The 18,325-nt window shown below is 40.8% G+C and overlaps 1 protein-coding gene across 2 annotated transcripts in view; it reads left to right on the top strand.

Moving 5' to 3' along the window:
• LOC136114665 (protein ARK2N-like) overlaps positions 1–18,325 on the top strand; it is a 74,976-nt gene that overhangs the window by 20,037 nt on the left and 36,614 nt on the right. For both annotated transcript variants that reach the window (XM_065860099.2, XM_065860101.2), the window contains exon 2: positions 15,810–16,623. In XM_065860099.2, the coding sequence (XP_065716171.1) occupies positions 15,903–16,623 (721 nt within the window). In that variant the 5' untranslated portion in view covers positions 15,810–15,902. The remainder of the gene's footprint in view (positions 1–15,809; positions 16,624–18,325) is intronic.

The following is an 18,325-nucleotide window of genomic DNA, read 5'->3' as shown; positions in this document are numbered from 1 at the left end:
AAAGTGAGGCGCCTCCCTTGAACCTGAGGTAACACAGAGCTATCCAAGGTTATCACGTCGGGGTCACCAGTTGAAATAAATAACTTACGCTTTTTCTATGGATAAACAACGTTTAATCCAATTCCTTAATTGTATTCCTTAAACACGTGTTCATTAGAGCATAAGCAAAACAGCGCTGGGTGAGCGGGGGATTCGCTCCGCCCAACACACACACCTTTTAACAATAAGAAGTGTGCTTAAATACAGTAAGGTATTACATATTCATAATAACCCCAGGAATGCCTATACATATTCATAACCTTTCCCCGCTTCTTATTAAAATGAGTCTCAGATAACCATTTCCATAGTCTCCTCCTTGACCCTCCCCTGTTGCACCTGCGCAGTGGCACTTGGTGATTTTGAGGAGGGGTCTTTGAGGGTCTTTGGATGAAGGCTCCTTCAGCTTCGTCACAGTGAACTTTTTACCTTTGGCTCATTATGATGAATTGTCTGGAACCCAAGCTGCCAAGTCGACCGAAATCAGACTGGCGCCCCCTTTTTGCTGTAAATCTTGGTTATCTTGTCTCCTCAAGGTTACAGCTGGTGCTGTAAAACTTCTTATCTCGGCATTCGATGAGGTTCTGTTTTTTTCTTAACACAATTGGTTACATACAGCTCTAAACTAGATATTCATTATGTGGCTTAAAGTGTTAGTTCGTTAGGCCCTTACGATGTGGTTGGTTAACCCTTAAAATGTTATTTCCCTCTATCAATATAACTTCATAAACAAGTTTCATAACTTTTTACATAGAACTTAACCACCTTTTCCTTTTCCCGGGTTCAGAGCCCGTGCCTCATTTGGTTATATCTGTAAACATTAAACATCTTAGCACGAATCACAACTGCATTTCTCACATTACTGTTATTCCCGAGCAATTTAAAATGTGACTTTTCTGTGAGCATTACTTTATTGACCACAGTAGAACAATAGACCAACATTTCTTGAGAATGGCATGAACCAGCAGAGGAAGCACAGAATACATTTCCTTTGCGTAACAGAAATGGATAGGTAAAGTGGGAAAATTTATTAAACTCAGCATCTTAGAAAAAGATGGTATATCCATATGGCTATCATCAGTAAGGTGATCTTCTGCAGGCTAATTATATGGCAGAGAGAAAAAGAACTGAATCATGGCTATCCTAGCATTGATTTCTGCCACTGGTTTTGTTGAAAGAATAATGAAAAATCTAAGAAAGAGTGGTTTAAATTTTTAGGAACAGTAATAAAAAATACACCCTCTCTAATTTTTAGAGAGCATTGTAAACTTTAAATCGCTGTGCACTCAAGAAAAATGGTTTCCCTATAAGAAATAAGTGAGATTTTAGAAGGGTAAGTGCACCCAATCCGGTGTGCCTTAATCTGTATGCTAATAAATTTATTTTTATGAGGACTGGTGTTTGTTTGTTTTTTGGGGTTTTTTTGTGGTATTTCAGTGAAGCTGGTGAATATTTCTGGAAGCCTGTGTGCAGGCTTGTGAATTAACCCATAGTTGGTAGTTACTTTTCATTTGAAAGAGGCAGAATATATGTGTTAAGCATTACAATGCAAAAACCTGTATTAAAATGTAAAGTCTTGCTTCTTATTTACAAATAAAAATGTTGCATTTCAAAGTTGCAAAGGATGTTCTGCAAACCTTTGTTTTAATACACGTACTTGTAGTTTTTATTCAGTCTTGGATAATTTTTATATGCAGCCTTTTGAGCACTCAATAGGAGCAGCCTATTTTTAGCCTTTGTTTATGCAAAACCAATTGAAACACAGCATTACTGTAATCCTTTTGTTTCGCACTGCAATTCTCTTATCACGTCATATAGGTTGTGAGGGGTCATTGTGGCAGGATGCAAACCCCCCTTTCTCCCCCTCCCTCCTTCGTCATGGAAGGAGTAGACACATCTCCCTCTCTCTCTGCTACTTGAAGCTAACAGGTTAGGAGAAGGGAGTGCCGAGGCACCAGGGAGCTGCTGGGCGCCCGCGGCCAGTGTGGGGGATGTTTGGAGGCTTCAGGAGCACCCCACAGCCAGGGTGGGGGTGCAGAGAAGCTTCTGGAATGCCTACAGTCAGATCTGATCAGCCTATGAAAAACAGGACTCTCGTCGAGACTCCGCCCATTGTCGCAGGTCTCTCGGAGCATGAGCAAAATGCTGCCACCGAGAGCCCCCCTCCCCGGGATGGAGATCCCGCTTGCCTTGCCCCCACGTGTGTAAGTAAAATTAACCCTTGCAGGATTGCGAGTATATTTATACTTTCCGTGCACATTTGCACGTGTAACTTTCTGTGCTCAATACGAGCACGTGTATAAATTATTTCCTTGCACAATCGCAAGTGTATTTTCCTCCCGTGCTTCCACATAAGCACATGCAACTTTCCGTGCTCATTTGCACGCGTACTTTCCGTGCTTAATACAAGCACGTGTACTTTCCGTGCACATTTGCATGTGTAACTTTCCGTGCTCAATACGAGCACGTGTAAAATTATTTCCTCGCACAATCACAAGTGTATTTTCCTCCCGTGCTTCCACATAAGCACATGTAATATTCCGTGCACATTTGCATGTGTATTAACCCTCACAGGATTGCGAGTGTATTATAAATTTACCCTCGCAGAATCGCGAGTGTACCCTTTCCGTACTCACTACGAGTACATGTATCTCTTTAAAATAATCCCACACCATGTTCAGGCAAGTGTGTACTCTTCCCAGACTCAGGGATGGCTCCGGCATTGTTTTTGGTGATGCCACGTGTATGCACTCTGTGGACCGCCTGTTGTATTAGTTGCTGCCCCTTAATTTTCCTCAACTGATATCCGAACCTGTATTTAAGTCACTTTTGGAGTGCTAAAACCCTGTTTCCCACCGGTTTAATAAAAGTTGTTTTGGACCCTGTTGTCCCTTAAACTAACCTCGGGGTGCCTCTGTGACAGTCATATTCTTTAGGATTGCTACCAGACCTGATTTATGAATCATCTGATAAAGAGCCAGCTCCACTTCCAGAAATGTGCCTTAGGTAGAACTGTATGCCAGTGAGTCAGCTTTAGGGCAGCATTTTCAAAGGAACACTATATCAGTTCTACAGTATCCATGTGGAGGTGGCTTAGTGTTATGAAAAATCTGCTCTAGAGCATCGTGTACGCACATTCACACAGAGCTGAGTCAACTGTCTTGAGTTAAATTAAGTGCTGGTCACACTTGTGTTATTTAAGTGCATGGATATGTGTAACACTTATAAGACAATAAAAAAGAATGTATGGTATATTGGGGAGGAGATGAACAAGTCCAAAAGACAGCAGTTGGGAAATGTAAAAAGTGTTGGTGTTATACTTTTATGTTTGGATGCAGATTATTTTTTCTGGTAGAGGTCTAATTATTTTGATTGATTAGTTTTTATTTAGTTAGGCATTTTGTTGTTGGGCATATTTGTATGTGTTATTCGTACTAGAATGTCACTGGTGAGTTTGCTAAATTAAGCATGTTGGCTTTTAATGAAAAGGAAGGCAATTCAAATAGGAAAAACAGCATGACCAACACACATATACACCTACAAAGATTTTTGGTGAAGCTTTGGAAGTGATCAGAGTCATTAGCACTTCACATCTTCAGAGTTATGTGTCTCTCTGTCAGAAGAGGATATAACTTTGGTCTTTGCCAAAAGTTTCTCTTGTATTATGAAGTGGACTTGTGCATTACAGTCAGTTCTTTGGTACTCAGGTCATGTGCCACGTCTGTCCTTTCCCAACCCACCGTCCTTAGACACATGGTCGATCGAGTGTTTGATTCAGAGTTCTCGATGGGCTTGCCTGAGTGTTTACACTTTTAAAAAAAGTTGCCTGTTTTACATAATTTTATTAGTCTTAGTTGTATGCATTTGTCATTACCTCTCTCACACCTGATTTATTCCATCTATGCTCAGTTACATTGGGTAAATGTGAGATAATGTAATCCACTGGTGATGGAAATAATTGTTTATGTTAGTATGAGCCACTATATTATTTAGTTCTGTATAAATATGAAAACATATTCAGATATAGATGAAAATACTGACTTCTGTGATGCTGGAGCTATAAGGCAGTAGATATTCTGGAAGGATCTCTGTCATTATTCTGAACAAGTAACTCCTATGCAGCAGTGTGGTTGAACTTTTCATTTATGTAGTCACAAAAGCTTAAAGAATGTACTTAATGTTATTTTCTGCAAAACCATAGGTACAATTTCTCTTAAAAAAAATTACAGCTTGCAAATGAATGGCTAGTGGTGTGAGGAGGTAAGTTGTTCAAACTCTTTTCTTTCAGTGCTAAAATGGCATTAAAAGACAATATTCTGATTTTTTAAAATTTTTTAATTGCTAGAACTGGCATAAGAAGATGATACAGTCATAAGCAGGGAAAAGAAGTGGTTTGTTGAACTCTGAATAAGAGGAAATGTGTCAGTAACAAACTAAAGTGACTTTTAACAACTTACTTCCGAAGTAAGAATCTGTTGTATCCACAGCTGCTGAGAAGAAGAGCTGGTTTGTTTCGTATAAGGTAGACATTCTTTATCATTAATCAGTTCAATAACACCTAAAATAACAATGTACAATTAAGGTTAGGGTGTCATGGTGTTTATTAAGTATTTCAGGCCTTATCACTTGTTTGGCTAAAACTCACTTCCTTCTGGCATTGCAGGATATACTATTATAAAGAGGAACTTTTACTGATAGCAAAACAAACAAAAATATTATGAAGGATGTATGTATGTCCCATTATTGATTGATAAAGGGCATGCATGGCATCTTCTATATAACTCTTTGTGCAATGGTATATATTACTTAATAGCATACATTCCATTATAGTTGTTCTTTAGGAAGCTACTAACACCTTTGTTTGAATTTTTTTTTTCTTTTTAATAATTGTTTATCTATAAAAAATCTCAGAGCAAACAGTGCTGTGAAAGAAACATTCAGTACCCTCTCCTGTGTCTAGTTGGAACCTGTGTGTTCAAGACGTGATGAGACCAAACAGCAGGTAGATTTTTTTTTTTTTCTGAAGGCATGGTTTGTTGCTTGTCCTTCCTTCCCGCATCTTCCTGCCAGCTCTGGTAGAAAATTTCACTTGTTTTCTGGTTTTGATTACTGCTGGCTTAATGAAGTGAATCTACCCAAGAAAGGATGAGCCAGTTCTGATGCAAAGGAGGGAACATGACTGTGCAGTCACAAGTGGGTGGTAAAAGAGTAGGGGATAAAACCCACCCCTGTTAATGGCAATGAGCCGTTAGACTGGCTGGACTGTCTCTGCTAATCTGACCTTCAAAATCCTTTCTGGACTTCTTCATTAAAGTGCAGTTTTCATAGTACAAATTATGTGCCTTTCCAAATGAGTCCACAATTTGAAAATATTTCCCAGGTAATGATACCATTAGATATTTAAAGGCTTTTGCATACTGGTGTTTTCTGTATGTAGCTGGAAAATAAAATAATTTCTGATGGAAAAAAATATAGCACAGAAGTTTTTACAGCATTGTCTTTTAAAATAATCAGTGCAGTATCTGTATATCAGAAAAAGGAGAATGACAGTTCTGAGCAATGTCTAATTAAGTATCCATCTCTGTCTAAGTGTCACAGCTTATTTTTCAGTGCTATGTTAAGAAACTGGTCTCTCTATAGCATCACCTTGAGATTACCTTTTCTGGTACTGTTGCTATAAAAGTGAGTGGCAAGAAAGGAATGGCAGTTTTTCAGTATAGTCTTCCTTCCTCTCTCTGATCTATACATTTCTCAAGTAGAACTGAATCAGTGCAGTACTTTTTTTTCTTTTTTTGAGATAAGACTTTCCTTGACATAGATATTTTTGCCTGAACTGTATGTATTCTTCCCTGCAGCAAAGTCTGAGTCATGACAAACCGAGATAAATATCAAGTTCTTTTTTTATATGCATACTAATACTGGAATTGTTGACTTATTTAAATAGCCAGTTCAAAGGACCTGGAGAGTACAAACTTCATCAGAGCAAGTATCTTCTCCACACACACACAAAAATGCACATCAGTGTTGACCTTTGAAGTTACCAGTCCCTGTGCTGCCTTATTACTGAAAATATTATTCACTGAACCCCATATGAGGGATCCAACCAGCGTGGTTTGAGTAGTTAGAGTAAGATCCTACTTAAGAAGATTTTTTTAATTATTATTAAGTCATTGAATAGACTATTAGCAAGGTGGTACCATGTAAATTAAACATAATTTTTTCTAGCTGATAGGCCAGAGAGATGGAAAGGCAAGTACTGGTGTTCTCATAGTCCCAAGTAGGACGTATGTGGGAAAAAAAAGTCTCTGGTTTACTTTGGCTGCCCTGTAGCTTTGCGTTGAGCTCTGTCCTTTGTGTTCCCTGGGCTAAAAGGATGAATAGTGCAGAAGCTGTTCTGCAGTTATTAGTATGAATATTTAAATACATTTATTTTGGCCAGGCTAATATTCTTCTGGTATGTTGTTGAGCAACCAAATTTTTCCTTGCAGGTACATTTCAAACCTCTTAGAAAAGATATTTTTCTTTTCAAATTGCATGGCCAGAGCAAAGCTGGGAGTTGCACTAGCAGGTACAATACATATCCCAGTGTGTATAACTCTTGGCCAGTCATTTAATCATCAAATCTGTGGTTTACTTGACCTGTATAATAGGAAAATTATTTGATAATGTAGATTTGTGGATGAACTATGAAGAAATACTGGTTTTTGTTTGTTTGTTTGTTTGTTTTTTTATTACAGTATTGGGATGTGTTTATGACTCAGAACATGTGTATTCACCATTTGGATTTGATGCTGTACTGTGGTCTTGGAAATGAATTTGTTCTTATGTGATATTTATTGCCTACATTAAATTACCTTTTTTGGAAGTAAAATGCTGGTTTTACTATGGTGGGTTTGTTTGTTTGGTTTTTGTCATTTTCATATTTAGCAGACCTAGAGTTGTCATCTCCATCATTCTTGTATTGCCTGATATTAACTAAGCTTTCTTTCCTTAACTGGTGGTTCTCTCCCATAAATATTTTCATAATTCCCTTGCACAATCCAGCATTTTATTCATTAGCCTGAAGGAAGCATGAACTCTATTTTAATATTCTTTAAATATGAAGTTTCAAAGTGGATTAGGGTAGAGAGGACAACATTGAGCTTTTCATGGCACCTTTTAGAAGCAGGGAAGTAGCCTTATTCCATGCTGCAGATGGAGGAGGCAAAGCAGCATACAGTTACATATGTACAATTACAGACACCTTGCAATGGATCAGGAAACTAAAAGAAGGATTGCCAGGGTGCAGAAAAATCTCTCTGAACCATCCATGCTTTCTTAGGCTGCTTAAGTACTAAGTGCCCTTGTCTGCATGAATGCATTTTTTAAAAACAGTAGATTAAATTGTAACACTGTTTTATTTTTGTCTACACTTTTTTTGAAGTGCCATGCATTTATTATTTACTATACTTCTAAACCCATAAATTATTCCATACCATTCATCACTAAGTGAATGTAGTAACTGAAAGATCTTTATTCTGTGTTGAATTCCAAGTGAAAATTTAGGTGGAAGGCAAAGTGTGAATAATGAAGATAAAATTATAAATATTGATCTCTGTAGGAAACAATTATTTTGCAAATATAATAGGCCCAGGCAGGATCTCTCAGCAAAGCATATTTTAATAACTGTCACGGAGGGACCCCGAAGTTAGTTTTAGGCGGACAACAAGGTCCAAAACAGGCTTTTATCCCATCTGGGAAAGTCTGGGAAGGTCTGAGAAAACAACCAATTAGAAACGGGGTTTATAAAATCAGTTAATACTCCGATAACATAAAATACAGATTCGGATATCAACTTGAGGAAATTATTGGGGTACAGCAAAATAAGAATAATGGAGATCCACAGCGTGCATACACGTGGCTCACCATAAACAATGCCAGAGCCGTCCCTGACTCCAGGAAACAAATACACCCACGTGTCTAGTGAGTAATTATATTAAGGATATACACCTGCCTGAATCTGGCAAGGAATTATTAAAGAAAATACACGTGCTTATATTTAAGCACGGAATACACTCACGTGTCTAGAGAGGAAAACACCCGCCCAAGCGGCGAGGAATTATTTACTACACTCGCTTATCTGGCGATGAAATACTAAGTTATCACTCACTCACACGCGGAGATGAGGCAGTCCCATTTTTCGGGAGGTTACTTTTGATGGCGTCCCAGTCCCAGGAGGGCTCTCGGTGGCAGCATTTGGCCCGCGCTCCGAGAGGACCACAAAAAAGGAGCCTTGGCAGGATCCCGTTTTATAGTCTGATCAGATCTGGCTGTGGGCAGTCTAGAAGCTTCGCAGCTTCTCTACACCCCCCTACTGTGGCTACATGCACCTCTGCACCCCCCTACTGTGGCTACTTGCGCCCCCTCCTTTCTCCTAACTACTCTGGCCTGGGTCTCACAATAAGAGCCATTAACTTGCCCTATTGCAGGAGAGGGGGGAGGTGTTGGGGAAGAGGGGGGGTGTGCACACATGTAGCTGCCACATCAGTTCTCAGCAGAGGTGGGGTGGGGGGAGACTGTACTGCCACAATAACGATTTTGCAAGACCAGGTGTTCTACCTAAAGGTAGGCACACCTAATAGGGCAAAAAGCCCCTGCTTATATCCCCCCCCAGAATCCCGGCCACAAATTCCCTCCCCTCTTCCCCATTGGTTGGGTATTTCAGGGTTTACAGACTATCCCTACGCACACAATACCCTTCCCCTTATCAATCTATTTAAAATATGGATTCCTGGTACTTTGGTTACACTTCCCCTGAATTAACTTGTCAATACAGGTATCAGTATGTATACAGGTATCAGTATATATTCCAGGAAAAGACTGTGTTTTACATTAACGATTCATAGTCTGATGTCTCTCGGTCCTTCCCCCCTGCTGGGGTCAGGCGTTAGGTCCTCAGTTATATAAAAACAACAGTTCTTCGTTAAATGTTCCTTACAATTTCCTCCTCTCCTTATTTTACACTTTTGTTGGTTTTGTATTTTCTTATGATACAGTTCTATAGGTGGCTTCAAGCCTAGACAACATGATTTCACATTTTTCTTCTGGAGTTATGCATTCGCTGTTCCTTGTTTCTTCTTGTTCTTTTAGCAGCATCATTTTATCTGAGCATGGCAGTGGCCCTAAAGGCATTTGCTTTGATAGAGCTGTGTCAATAAGGCGTTGAACAAGTCCTCAGACACACGGAATGATTGCAGCATGCTATAGAAATTAGTGCTCCTGCTACTACGATTAAAGAAGTAAAACCAGATACTATAATTTCTTTCCATTTTCCATACCAAGATTCTAACAATCCCATGAGTGGACTATCTATACCTGAATTCTCAGCCAATTCTTCTGCTGACGTTGTGAGTCCTTGCAAAGCTCTGGTTACACATACATCACCTTTTTCTGCCAACATCATATCTAGGACCATGTTATTTTCCCATGCCATTCTACTAGTAGCATCTAATTGTTTGGTGATTCCTTTAACTGCTTGTCTAGTATAACTTATCAATAAATGTTATTTATCTCATCTACATTCTTGTTTATAGTTACCTACCAAAACAAAAAGGACTCAAAACCCACAACTACTTGATTTCTTGCTTTGTGTTCCTTGGGGACCCCTCTGGGGACCCCAATTGAATTGAGATAAACTCTGTCATCAAAAGAAAACCCTAAACTCCTTTTTCTGTTGCCCTGATGAATCACAGTGTTCAAATGCCAGGGTCAAAGGATTTGCCAATTGAACAATGTCACAGGTACCTTCCCAGTGGGGGATTAAATGGAATGAAGTGTCATCTTCCCACAGTACCACCAAAGATCCATTCAAGAAGCATTTGAGGACATATGAGGACCAACTTCCCGTGTCTCTACACACCTACTCATGTTCCCAGGAACCTGGTATCATTCCTGCCCCGTCGTGAGAGACAGGCAGTATGATTTCCAATGATTCCTGAAAATGCCGGGGGATTTTTGATATTTTTCCCTGCAAGGCTGGAAATAGTAGGGAGAGAGTATGACACGACTTATTTCCCCATGCCGTAGAGTTTTGGTATAAAGCTAAGTGTTGGAGAATGGCTTAAAAATAAGGGACATGGGTCTGCAGAGCAGTTGTACGAGCAGAGCCTGTTCTGAAGGCCTTAGCATAAGTAGCAAGACTGTTTCAGTAAAATCAGCAAGGTCACTGCGACCTTGGCAGAGTCTCACAAACAGCTTTCAACAGCACAAGAATGTAGAATAAGCATAGCTAGCAACTGCAAGTAGGAGGACCATGCAAATGTGACTGTTAGAGCTTAAACCAATTAGTAAGTGACAGGTATGCATAATTATCATGAACTGTATAAGTATATGCTGTTTGGGCTAATAAATCGAACTATGCTTTATCACTCATATTGAGTCGACCTGTGTGTTCCTCCGCCGCTCAAAGCTAAGATGCACTCCATCCCCTGTCAATCTTCGCCCCATCCCAGAGGGAAGGGTACCACTTGGGCCACAGGCCTTCCTGGTTCACAGGCATAGCAATTGCTCTTGTTTAGGCTTTGCACCATATATTTGATCCATTCTACCCAGGCATTTGTATCCATATCCTGTTTCTACGTCAAAGGTTTCTCTTAAATCTGATATTTAACACTTATATTTTGAACCTTCCCAGGGCATCTTTTCTACTACTGTCTGTTCGTGATCCATAAACCCCACTTACTGAATCATCTACTCCCGGTATTGTAATTAGCAAAGGGTTGCACTGCAGGGACTCGCATCCCAGGAGAGATTGCCTTTTAGATAGGGTCATTTTTCTTTTCAGCTCTGTAACTGTTCATTGCTCACTGTCCATCCCCTGAATTCTGTGGTCCAGATAACACTATGCACTTATTTAAATCATCCTTAGACTCAGTCCCCTTGGACACGTGTTTGTTTTCATAACTCAATTCTCTCTAGCTCTTTACATCCCCACAGTTAAGGATCTGGCAAGCGTCTACTCAAATTGTTGGGGAACCTTCAGTTTCAGTGATGTTTATGTTTAGCACAGGATTAATAATCCCCAAAAGTTCCATTTCATTTTCATCTCTGTATCTTTAGTTGAAGGGGGTTGTCAGTTGTCAGTACTTGCCACTCGTCATTGTCCTTTTGAGGTTCGATTGGCCCTTTAATCCATGTGTAATGAGTCCACCCTTTCTCAGCTGGTCGTACTGCTGTCTCGGTGATCAGCAGAACTTGAAATGCTCCTTCCCAATCTGGCTGAAGCTTAGTTTCTTTCCAGGATTTTACCAGGACCCAGTTTCCAGGCTGAAACTTCTGAGCTTCAAACTCTAAAGGCAGAGTTTGTGCTAGAAGCCCTTGGTGCCTGAGAGAATATAGAAAAGAAGACAACCTGAGTATACAGTTTTTGAGAAACAAATCCTTATTTTCAAACTGTGGGGGTCCATCTGTTATTTCACTTTTGCTACCACTGCCACCATGGCAGTGCTCAGGGGGGAAGCTTCTCCCCACCTGGTAAGGTCATCTGTGGGAGAATGAAAAAACTTGGGCACAGCAGGATTCTTTGAGTGCAGACTTGCGGACCGGAACAAGAGTAATGAATCTAGCTCAATGTGAGTTTAACATCAATACCCTTTAATGAACGTTTAACAACACTGAATATCAAATGTCCGCCAGAACATGTTTTTACAACCCTTATATACTCTTTACCCAATGGCCACGCGGCAAGCGCAGGCTACGATTGGTTACTCTCTGCAGTCACTCTTCCCCCCCCCCACTATGGTGATTAGCTGCAGGGCACTGTCCACAAACTGTTCATGCGCAGCGAGGACAGTGCCCCTCCTGATTTGCTTATTTAGCATTTCTCTACCATCTGGGAGTACCCACTTCCCACTCTGTTCCCTGGCTCCTAATTCTTGGAGGACTTCTTTTTATTTTTCATTGAAAACTGGAATTTCCTGCAGGGCCAGGACCTTAAGCATGAGATAACTTAGAGTTATTACTTCAGGTTTTAAGGCTGCTTCTCAGACCATTTCATCTGCTAACCAATTTCCCCTGGCACAAAAGGAGTTTCCCCTCTGATGTCCATTAACACGTACTACAGCCACCTCTATTGGTGACATCAGATTATGTAACACTTGTCCAACTGGTTCTTCATGAACCAATCCTTTCCCTGTGCTATTAATTAGACCCCATTCTTCCCAGATTTTCCCAAAGGTGTGCACTACTCCAAATACATATCTAGAACCATTACAGATGGTACCTTCTTTTCCATCTAACATTTGCAGTGCCTGATTGACAGCTTATAGCTGACATGTTTGAGCTGACCAGTTATTAGGCAACCTTCCCGTTTCTCTTATTTCACCACTCATACCTTCAATGATGGCACACCCATTGTGTCTTTTCCTCTGAATTACCCTTGAAGACCCATCTATGAAGAGGTGCAGCCCATTGTCATCTCTCCACAGGAAAACAGCAGAGTTTAATTTCCTACTTTCTTCCACCAGAAGAGCAGTTGCTGTTGCAGCTTGCACACACTCTGGCCAACCTCGAGACACTGTGTCTAAGAACTTAGATAAATGTGCCACTGGTTGTCGCTTCCCCCCCAGCCCACTTGCTGGTGAAGCAGTGTGAGAGGCAGAACAAGCCTCCACTCTGTGCAAGCATTGTTCAACAATAACAAAAACATCTATTATCAACACTGGTTTTAGTATAAATCCAAAACATAGTGCCATACTAGCTACCATAAAGAAAATTAACTCTACCCCAGCCAAAACCAACACAAGCTTCCAGGGAATATAATATCTTTCAAATTTTCTTCTCGTCACCTGTCCCCCAGGCAATAACTGTATTTCCACACCCAGAGCCTGTAAAAGATTTCTCTCTAATAAATAAGCTGGGGAATCTTCCACTAATATTCCTTCCTCATACACTTTTAATTCTTATCACAAATAGGAATTTATTCATAATCGTCTCTCCTTCCCCCCTGCTACCCCATTTATTATAAATGTATCTCCAGTTTTAGACCTTTTTAGGTTAGAATTTAGAACAACAGTTCTTTAAAGGTTCCTTAAAATCTCCAAAACAAAATTTCCCTGAAGGTGCTTCAGGTACTTTTGGGTTAATAACAAGCAAGTTATCAATCAGAGAAATATCTTGGATTTTGTATTTGTATTGAAGCAATGCAATTTATTAAATTATAACTTAAGTAAAATGTAGGTGGATACTGCTTCTTCCTTGCAGCCCATACTATTTGATGCTGTTTTCCTGGCAATTTTGAGAGAAACTAAGTCAACCTGTAGATTCTCATACAACCAGGACGTCTATGGGAGACACTTGAGGAGCACTTGAATGGTGTATTAGATACTCCTTAAAAGTCTTTACATGATTCACCTCAGCCTTTCCTCATAAGGGAGATGCTCCACTCCCTTTGTCATCTTCGTTGCCCTGCACTGGACTCTCTCCAGAAATTCCCTTTCCTTCTGGAACTGAGGGGCCCAGGACTGGACACAATATTCCAGGTGTGGTCTCACCAGGGCAGAGAAGAGGGGAAAGAGAACCTCTCTGACCTACTGACCACCCCCCTTCTAATACACCCCAGGTACCATTGGCCTTCTTGGCCACAAGGGCACAGTGCTGGCTCATGGTCATCCTGCTGTCCACCAGGACCCCCAGGTCCCTTTCCCCTCCACTGCTCTCTAATAGGTCGTTCCCCAACTCATACTGGAACCTGGGGTTGTTCCTACCCAGATGCAAGACTCTACACTTGCCCTTGTTATATTTCATTAAATTTTTCCCTGCCCAACTCTTCAGCCTGTCCAGGTCCCGCTGGATGGCAGCACAGCCTTCTGGCGTGTCAGCCTCTCCTCCCAGCTTGGTGTCATCAGCAAACTTGCTGATAGTACACTCTATTCCCTCATCCAAATCAATGATGAATATATTGAATAATACAGACCTCAGTACTGACCCTTGAGGCACTCCACTAGATAGAGGCCTCCAACTAGACTCTGCCCCATTGACCACGACTCTCTGTCTTCTTCCCTTCAGCCAGTTCACAGTCCACCTCACTACCTGATCGTCCAGACTGTACTCCCTCAGTTTAGCTCTGAGGATGCTGTGGGAAACTGTGTCAAATGCTTTACTGAAGTCAAGGTAGACCACATCCACCGCTCTGCCATCATCCATCTACCTTGTTATGTCTTCATAAAAGGCTATGAGGTTGGTCAAGCATGACTTACCCTTGGTGAAGCCATGTCGACTGCCCCTAATGACCCTCTTATCCTTGATATGCCTTGGGATGGCACCAAAGATAAGTTGTTCCATCAGTTTCCCAGGGATGGAGGTGAGACTGACCGGTCTATAGTTACCCGGGTCCTCCTTCTTGCCCTTTTTGAAGACTGGAGTGACATTTGCTTTCCTCCAGTCCTCAGACACCTCTCCCGTTTCCCAGGACTTGGCAAAGATGATGGAGAGTGGTCCAGCAATGACCTCAGCCAGGTCCCTCAGCACCCACGGGTGCATCCTATCTGGACCCATGGATTTGTGGATGTCCAGATTGCCTAATTGCTCCCTAACCCAGTCCTCATCAACCGAGGCAGACTCCTCCATTGTCCTGACTTCCTCTGGGGCCTCAGGAGTACGGGGCTCCTCAGGACAGCCTCCAGCAGAGTAGACAGAGACAAAGAAGGCATTCAGTAATTCTGCCTTCTCTGTATCTTCTGTCACCAGGGCACCCACCTCGTTCCTCAGTGGGCCTACATTGCCTCTGGTGTTAGTTTTATCTGCCACATATTTGAAAAAGCTCTTCCTGTTGTCCTTGACCCCTCTTGCCAGGTTTAATTCTAAGGAGGCCTTAGCTTTCCTACTTGCCTCCCTACACCCTCTGACAACAGCCTTGTATTCTCCCCAAGTGGCCAGCCCCTCCTTTCATGATCTATAAACTCTCCTCTTCCACTTGATCATACCCTGCAGTTCCCTGTTTAACCACACAGGTCTCCTGGCTCCCTCCTTGACTTCCTGTGTGTCAGGATGCTCTGATCTTGTGCCTGATAGAAAGTCCCTGAACACTAACCAACTATTTTGGGCCCCTTTACCTTCAAGCAGCCTTGCCCATGGGATTTCCCATAGCAATTGCCTGAAAAGGCCAAAATTTACCCTGCTGAAGTCCAGGGTTGCAATTTTGCTTGCTATTCTGTTCCTGCCACACGAGATCTTGAACTCCACCATCTCATGGTCGCTGCAACCAAGGCAGCCCTCAACCTTTACCGCTTCAACCAGACCCTCCTTGTTAGTGAATATGAGGTCCAGCAGTGCACCTCTTCTAGTTGGCACCTCTGCTAGTCGATCTGTCCGGGTAGTTTACTATCAAGTGGGAATTTTCAGGCTGACATTGTTCATAAGGGCTAGAATTCTCCATTAAAATATGCTTAAAGTTCTAGGTAAAGAAGTTTAGCATATGTTGCTTATAATATACGATATCAATTTTATAAAGTAAGAGTTGAGGTTTTTTTATTGTTTTCTGATCTGTTTTGATTATTCTAGTGAGGTGAACCACATTTAATGTGATTCCAATACTGTTTTTCCTGGGTGTGTGAAAGGAAGAATAGTTTGGTGTAACAGGATGAGTTCACTAGGAAAATGTAAATGAAGAAAAACAACATGATATTGAAACATGTTATCTGTAATTGAAAGCAGTGAGTTGTTTAGGTAATGTTTTGAAGAAAAGGATTGAGTGAGTTATTTGTGTAAATTATTCTTACTGTTCTGTTCTTGTGCAGGCTGCTCTATTGCTGAAGTCCATATCTAGTTCATTCAGTCTTCCAGACCGCGTGCTCTATGCTTTGAGATCAGGAGGACCTTGGTATTCTGAAATGAAGATGGAGACAGTTGTAAAAGCAGAAGAACTTGTTGATTCAGAAGTTCCACCAAATACTTCTGCAAAGCAAGAGACTGCTCCTGATGAAGACGGACCTATAGAACTGGAGACACAAACTCAGAAGGACAGTGTGCCCACTGCAGCAGACTCTGCAGTGCTCTCTTCAATGCCTTGCTTACTGATGGAACTGAGGCGAGACTTCTCAGAGTCTCAGCTAGCATCTACAGAGAATGATAAGCCAACGGGTAGTCAAGTTTACGAGAGTGACTCTTCTAATCATTGCATGCTTTCCCCTTCTTCCAGTGGGCATTTGGCTGACTCAGATACATTGTCTTCCACAGAAGAGAATGAGCCCTGTCAAGGTGAAGCTGCTGTAGAGGGATACCCTTCTGTGGTGTCTGGGGCTGCAGTTGGGAGAAAATCCAGGCGATCCAGGTCTGAAAGTGAAACTTCAACAATGGCTGCCAAGAAAAACCGACAATCTAGTGATAAGCAGAATGGTCGAGTTACCAAGGTAAAAGGTCATCGAAGCCAAAAGCACAAAGAAAGAATCCGGCTCTTAAGACAGAAACGGGAGGCAGCTGCTCGCAAGAAGTACAACCTGCTACAGGGCAGCAGTACCAGTGATAGTGACCTGACGTGTGACTCAAGCATGAGTTCATCAGATGATGAAGAGGTTTCAGGGAGCAACAAGACAGTCATTGCAGAGATACCAGGTAGAGGGTGTTTTTTAAACTGAACCGTAATGCATCTGACATAGTTTCTCAGCTGTCATGATAAATTAGATGGGTGACACTTGAGGAAAAAACAGGACAACTGCAGCTCCGTGTAAATTTGAAGGCTGCAGTTTATTAACAAGACACAGGCAAATTTAAAAAATATGTTCTGAGATTTCAGTGCACTTTTGCATGCCGACAAATCATAGAAATGATAAATTGGAGGAAGGGCTATCTTTGAATTCTGGAATTTTAATTTTTTTTTTCCTTTGTAAGCCTATAGGAATTCTTATCAGTCCTGTCAAATCCAATTAGGTGGTGATAATCTAATAAATACTTTCTTAAGTGGCCAGATTTGCTTTAATGTATTAAGACCACAACTTGGCAGCTGTGTTAGAAATAACATGGCATACATCTTGCCTTTGACACAGTAAGGCCCTGTTCATTATTGCACTTATGCTGTGCTTTCAGCTCTATGTTTCAGTGCATGACAAATCTACTAAGCTTTATTGTAGATTCTTGCAGAGTCTGTTTTAGGACATAAATATTAATTTGTTTATGCAGGTGCCCAAACTGTATCCACACCTAAATCTTCAACATTTTAGACAAAACTGTTACCATTTTCCTATGTCATAAGGATCTATAATTTCTATATTTTTAACTTTCTGACATATCAGTGTTAAGATTGGAGGCGGCAAATTATAGGGGCCTTCTCATGGTTTTATTAGCAAAAGAAATAATTCTTCATGTTTTTTGTCTGCTGAGTCTTTGTTATTTTATTAGCCCAAGTGCTGTGGACAGGATTTTGTGTGAATTATTCTTGCAGCATATTATACCATAGAACCATCTTCGTATGGTAATAAAATCACATAAAAATAAACTTTTTGGCTTGCCAATTTTTACTGGATTATATGCCTTTTTGTCTCTTGTGCTAGAAGATTTTTTTTTTAGATAAATATCAGCTTACATAGGGCAAGAACATTTAAAGGAAAACTGCTGTACTAATGTTTGCTAGATTATTTAAAATATTTGCAGCATGTTTTACAAAAAAACTGTTTAAACTGACTCAATTATGGTGGATGATTCTGTCACCATCAGAATTGGCATTTTTCTCACATATTGCTAGGAAACAGGTTGCATAAAGGAAGTTAATGTTTATTAGAAAGTCTGGGAAAGGCATAGTCCTATAATTATTTTGTAGTAAACTTCTAATAGAGATCTAAAATTATTTTTACCAAGTTAATAGTTAGTCAAACTTCTAGCTTTCATAGTTTTGTGCCTTTTTACTTACTATATTTACACTTTGCTGGGCAATTAAAGCTTTAAATAAAGTCTGTCAAAGAAGACTATTTCATTGAGTTTGGGGACAGGTTCCTCCCCACCCCTGAAAAACCACAAAACACACAAAAGAAATCCCTAAGGTTATATTATTTTTTAAGTCATAAAAGTACCTTGTGACTCAGGAAGTCACCACATGGTGTTTTCACATCTACCTTAGATTTCTGACTTCTATTGCAGAGACCTGAAACCACTCTAGGGTACTTTTTCTGTGCCACTAGGCTCTTTTTTGTTTGAACTCTCACTCTTAATGTGAGACGCTTGCAGTAAAAAGGTCCCATTGTAGTGCATGAAAGAACTTGATGATTTAGTGATGATTACACCAAGACCCAATTTTACCTGCAATGCAAGATGTGGGAGTGCA

Source organism: Patagioenas fasciata, chromosome W, assembly GCF_037038585.1.
Source record: "Patagioenas fasciata isolate bPatFas1 chromosome W, bPatFas1.hap1, whole genome shotgun sequence".
Taxonomy (NCBI): Eukaryota; Metazoa; Chordata; class Aves; order Columbiformes; family Columbidae; genus Patagioenas; species Patagioenas fasciata.
This window is presented reverse-complemented; position numbering and strand designations above follow the sequence as displayed.